General features: G+C 40.0%; 1 protein-coding gene across 1 annotated transcript; it reads left to right on the top strand.

The window, feature by feature from the left end:
- Window positions 1–647: 647 nt before the first annotated feature.
- On the top strand, window positions 648–4451 carry LOC133223155 (fatty acid-binding protein, liver). Its single transcript, XM_061373611.1, has 4 exons — window positions 648–804; window positions 1806–1978; window positions 2257–2346; window positions 3398–4451. The coding sequence occupies exons 1-4, from the start codon at window positions 738–740 to the stop codon at window positions 3446–3448; spliced, it is 381 nt and encodes a 126-aa protein (XP_061229595.1). The 5' UTR covers window positions 648–737; the 3' UTR covers window positions 3449–4451.
- Window positions 4452–5798: the final 1347 nt, after the last annotated feature.

Genomic DNA, 5798 nt, shown 5'->3' with positions numbered 1-5798 from the left:
TGAGGAATTCGTGGTGCAATTGGTGTGAAGAGAAATAATACATCCTATTTACTTCTCTCAGCTCAGCCTCCAAGCAATGGTCCACGTTTCATTTTACCTTTAATCCTCTATGCATGCCGTGATTATTAGAGCTAGTCATAATAAACTGAATTAAATCAGATTTAGATGTGCATCACTGACACCTGCTGGGTAAACTTGGAACTGACTGTCCCACTCCACCACCACTTTCCTGATCCTCATGGAATTCTAGGCCCACAATCCTGGAAGGAACAGCTGCAGATTTTACTCCCACCGTTTAAGGTTCAAGTGCCCATAGCAGAAAATGTTGAGATAATTAAGAAGTTCCTGCTGTAAGACAGTAATTACCTTACATCCATCGCAAATGATGCCATTTTATCTGAGGAATTCTATCCACACCACAGAAAATGTATTAACCATTGAAGTTGTGAACAGAACGAAAACAAATTAATCTATGCAGCACTTTACAACAATTATGAATACCCAGGTTCAGTAACCCACAATAAACAAACCATCTCAAGCCAGCTGGTCATGAACGAGAGGTTATGATCATTAGGAACAAATAAATGATTAATAATTGTTCCTCCATGGTTAATAATTCACCAGTCATCTCACAATTTGGGTTTGTGATCCCTTTCCATAAATAGCATCTGGATGACCAGGGAGAGCCCTCACTTTCCTGCCAGCACAACCACCCCAAGCTGTGTCATACATCCATAATGGCATTCAATGGAACCTGGCAGGTCTATGCTCAAGAAAACTATGAAGAGTTTCTGAAAGCTCTTGGTAAGTGTCTGGTTACTTCTGAAATCCCTTCCTTGGACTGCAGCACACACTTTGCATGGCCTCTGCCATCGCTATATTTCTGTGTTTTCTTTCTTTTGTTTGGATGACAAACTACTCCCTGCCCAGTGAGGCTGTCGGGCCTAATCTGTAAATGAAAAGAAACTGAATATCATACAAATCAGCGTAGAAAGGTTACAGATAACCACCAAATCCCTTTCTCAACGTTACATGAGTCCCCCATGAAAGAAGAGGCATAACAAAAATCAACTTGTTTTGATTAACACGTAACTTTAGAAATACATTTAACTAGAAACAAACTGTCAGTGATGTGCAGATGCATGAGTGATTAATGTATGTGACTGGTGCTTAGTGATCTGTAAGGAATGGACTTGGTGGTTATGATTTAGTAGGTGCCTACATTAATAAAAATGCACTTATCCTCTTGACAATCTTGACAAAACACATTTTATTTGTTTTTAAGAGTATTAAGAGTCTAAGGGGTTTTAAGAGTATGCAAGAGCTACTCAGCAGAATAAGATGCAGTTACAGTTGACAAGCCTACTCCAACAGTACGCCTCAACCAGTCCCTCTGTTGCTAAGGGTGATACTCTCACAACATGCCAGAGACACTCCGATACAGTAGTCTGAGGCTACGTGCACTGCTGCAGCTCTGACTAGCCAGACACTAGCACCTCCAGTCCTCCTGGGACGAGGTGAGGGAAATAAAACAATTCACACACGGTTTTTGTCATGGAGAAACACCATCACATGGCAAACCACTACTGAATGGAACAATGCACATTCTGATGCAAGAGTAGCAAGTCTAATCTACACAGGCTGGATGGAGCATGCCCACAGAGAAGTGAGGAATTCAAACCAGGATTGGCCTTTTAACCTGGACATCACTTTCTATTTCTTTTCTCTTTGGAAAAACGAATTTGCTCTTTCACATCAACACACTTCTTCATAACAGAAAAAGTCCTTTTTTGCCTTTTTTACAGCACTGCCAGATGACCTTATCAAACTTGCCAGAGACATTAAACCTGTTGTTGAAATACAACAAAAAGGAGAGGATTTTGTTGTGACATCAAAGACACCCAAGCAATCTGTAACTAACTCATTTACACTTGGAAAAGAGGCTGATATTACTACCATGGATGGCAGAAAGCTAAAGGTACTGCATTTCAGGAATGGCTGCATCAATTCGTTCATCCTTATACTTCAGTTTCTATGTCTCAGTGAGACTTGCTTGTACCATTTCTGTTAGTGCACAGTTCTATCATTTTAACAAAAGTGTTTCTTCTAAAACTCCTGTTCAAATGCTCTGGTCTGCAGTTGAACTTCAGACGTGATTATGAAACACTGACATCATTTATTTCCTATAGTCATCTGCTTATTCTAACCAAACTCCAAACTCTAAATGTTTTACAACTTTTAAATCTGCTTCAACAGTGCACTGTGAACATGGTAAATGGGAAGCTCGTGTGCAAATCAGACAAATTCCATCATGAGCAAGAAATTAAAGGAGGTGAAATGGTGGAGGTACGTGTTAGAAAATAATGGTGTGTTAAAAAAAAGTGTTGAAGGAAAGTGTTCTGTGCTGATTGGTTTTTTAGTGTAAGCTCAATACCTTATACAAATCCTGGCCCCAGAACTACCACATTACTTGCGGAATTCCTTACAGGTGCTTAAATCTGCAGATACAGAATTCAGATGGAGCATTTCAGACTAACCACAGTTAGTGGAAAATACTAGCAGTACCTTTATTATTCCTGCTCCTTATTAAAACCAACTGCCTTAACTGACTCCTCTTTCAACACTGCTCATATATTTAATGGAAGGTGCCCAACAAATGTTTTTATTAATCACCACCCTGGGGCCAATTCTAGTGTAAAGGGCTGTAGCTTCAGAGCATGGAGCAGAAAGACTCCTCACAAATTCCTCACAATTACTACAGCAGCATTTCCACCCTTACCTTTATCTACAGCATTCCTGCTGAAAAGAAAGTAAAGGTTGAGTTAACCTGAAAATGTGCAATACATTCATTTCACCTACAATTCTTCAAAGGTCTTTGGTTAGTTCTAAACTGCTTGGTAATGACAAAGAGCTTTTCTCTATAGTTAAGCTCATTTGGCTTCTCAGAAGCACCCGCTTGGGTAAAGACTTAGCTACAGCTAAGTGCACTAAAGTCCTATGTTTTAGACATACAATACCCTAAGATCATTTTGAGTATCTCCAACTACTTTTCTAACATTAAGGAAGCACAAAACCAGACAAAAGAACCAATTGCTATTTGGGACAATGATTTCTCTTACAGGAAGCATCATCTATGATACCCCTTAAAGCAGAGTGAAAAAATGTAGTTGATGGTGACATTTAGATTTAGGTTTCCAGTCTCCAGAGCTGGTTTTGTAAAAATACTTTTCTTGGTATGAATGTTATATACGTATTTATAGGCAGGTGCTGTAAATGTATTTGCTTGTGGAATAAGATGGATTTAAACATAAATAACAGAAACTTGCAACTGCTTAGCTAAAAATAGACTTCCTAAAGTCTAAATTAAAACCAAGTTATGCATATTTGTCTTCTACAGACTATGACTTATGGTGGAGTAACGCTTGTCAGAAGAAGCAAGAGGGTTTAAAGCCCAATCACCTTCTTTGTGACATCTTTACATACCTAAAGTGCCGTTTCCAAAAGGTGTGATCTTCATTATGTGTTTCTTCAAAACAGAACAGAAAATAACTGCGACTTCTACTCTCCTTTCACACACACACCAATTCCCATAATTGTAAGACTGTATTTTCCCCCTGAGTACACTTCTGCACTCCAAGTGACAGAAGTCTGCCTCCCAGACAACCAAACCTGGACATTACCTGGAACATTGTGATTTATCAGAATGATCCTTGGGAGTGGACAAAAGCTGACAGAAATGCCTCTTGATTTTTTACATGCTCAATTAACACATTTAGCTTTAGTTCCTTTGTCTAATAAAGTTTCATCTTCTACTAAAACCCTTTCTCTGTATCTAGACAGCAAAGAACAATTAGACCTTGGTTTAGCTGATCTGTAACAGAAATAGAAACAGTAGTATTTTAAAAGCTATGAAGTATTTAATAGTCATAAAAGTAATAATAGGAACGACTGCTCTTAAACTGAAGTACCCCAGAGTACAATTAATCAAAAATGAGGCACTACAACAGCAAAGGGAATTAAACACTCTTCCAATTTGCAGAATAGATTAAATTCAATGGAGTTACACATAACAAGATCAACATAACAGAAGCCAAGCCACTGGTAAAACTCAGGAGAAGGCTGCTTTAAAGTACTGGTACTACAGAAAGCCATATAAGAGCTTGAGACACCTCTGTTTGGCAGTTGCTTGGTAACTGCTGCTAACTACATGCTGAAACATAACAAAACAGAGCACTGCTGTCCAACAGCAAACCCAGAGAACTCTGCAGGTCTTTAATGATCAAATCCTAAATTGGTACTTGTAGGCTACAAGGTATGAGATGCTCAGGTTTATTTCTAAACCAATACAGAGACAATGCATTACCCTGAACACCACACTAGTAAAGCCTGTTACAAGTATTTGCTTTGATGCATTGTAACTGAAATAAAACAGGAGTGATGTTAAAGCAAAAGGTATCTGCTTTTAAAAGAAACATGAAAATCTTGTTTTGGTTCAAGAGCTACTCAAATACTCCCAGCTCATTTGGCCCAATCTGCCTTGCAAACTCACTTCCTCCCTGTTCAATCCCTTATCAGTGCTCAACCTCAATACACAATGGGTATACAAAGGTGGTTTAAGTTACAGATTGTAGATATGCATACTAAAACCACATTAGCCTATACAGAACTTAAACTGATGCTAAACCATTTTAATTTGAAAGCACTACAAGTTCTTGAAAGCATAGTTTACCTCCCTCACTTCTCATTGTGGTGATCTAGCATTTCCAAGAAGCTGGCCAATCTTCTCAATGCAATGGCAATATATTGTCATGGGAAATCCCACATTTAGGTGAAATATTCAGTGCAGCTCCTTAAAGGATTTTGATCAGATTGGGACCCCACTGCCCAAAGTCATACATCATTTCTGGATGACAACCTTGTGTGAGTCTGGACAATAGAAATGGATCCACTCTTCCACAAAACCAACGGAATTTCCTGCAAAGGAGCTCATGGGAATATTTATAACATTACTTGGATGCTGTTCAAACCTGCTCGCTTCCAATTTGAACAGCTCTGGAAGGGCAATCCTGGCAGGAAGCGTTTCTCCCCATCACCAAACCCCACTCCTTGGTGGCTCCATTGTTTCTCAGAATGTCTCTACAGAATAAATTCTGCTTCGTGTCACCCATCCCCATCACAACTCCAGGCTCCCACACGCTTCCTTGGCTTGATTCTTCACATTCTTTTGATGGACTCGTGGAAGCAGATCTGTGCACACAAGGCAGCAGACTCAGCATGCTGCCGGCATACTTAGAGCAGAGTAACATTAAACTGTAAACACTAAATGCAGAGCACACTGAGACCCCCATCTCTCTCTTGCAGTCCTGAGCAGAGAGCACTGAGCATACAAGCACCAGTGTTTCCTTCTTTTCCTTCAAAAAGCAGCAAATCATTAGTGAAACTGATGTGGCCTATTGTGTACAGGGGGGTTGTACAAGGGGGTTAGACAAAAATGTACAGAAGGGGTTGTACAAGGGGGTACTGCTTAAGTTATAGCTGGCTTGACAAGCTCAGCAGATGCCTTATCAGACAGTACCAGGATAGAACCTCCTAATGAGGAGAACAGGGGGGTTGTACAAGGGGATACTGCCTAAGTTATAGCTTGTTTGACAAGCTCAGCAGATGCCTTATCAGGCAGTACCAGGATAGAACCTCCTAATGAAGAGAAGAGCTCATTAAACCAGTTGGACATAGACCAGACCCATCCAGCTCCTAAAGAGCATGCGTGAGGACCAGAGGTAAAAAGTTCAAGCCTGAGG

The sequence above is a fragment of the Neopsephotus bourkii genome, unplaced genomic scaffold (genome assembly GCF_033783945.1).
Source record: "Neopsephotus bourkii isolate Nb327-2 ecotype Australia unplaced genomic scaffold, CSIRO-AGI_Nbou_v1 NB_1632, whole genome shotgun sequence".
Classification (NCBI taxonomy): Eukaryota; Metazoa; Chordata; class Aves; order Psittaciformes; family Psittacidae; genus Neopsephotus; species Neopsephotus bourkii.
The sequence above is the reverse complement of the archived record's forward strand: the minus strand, read 5'-3'. Positions and strand labels throughout refer to the sequence as shown.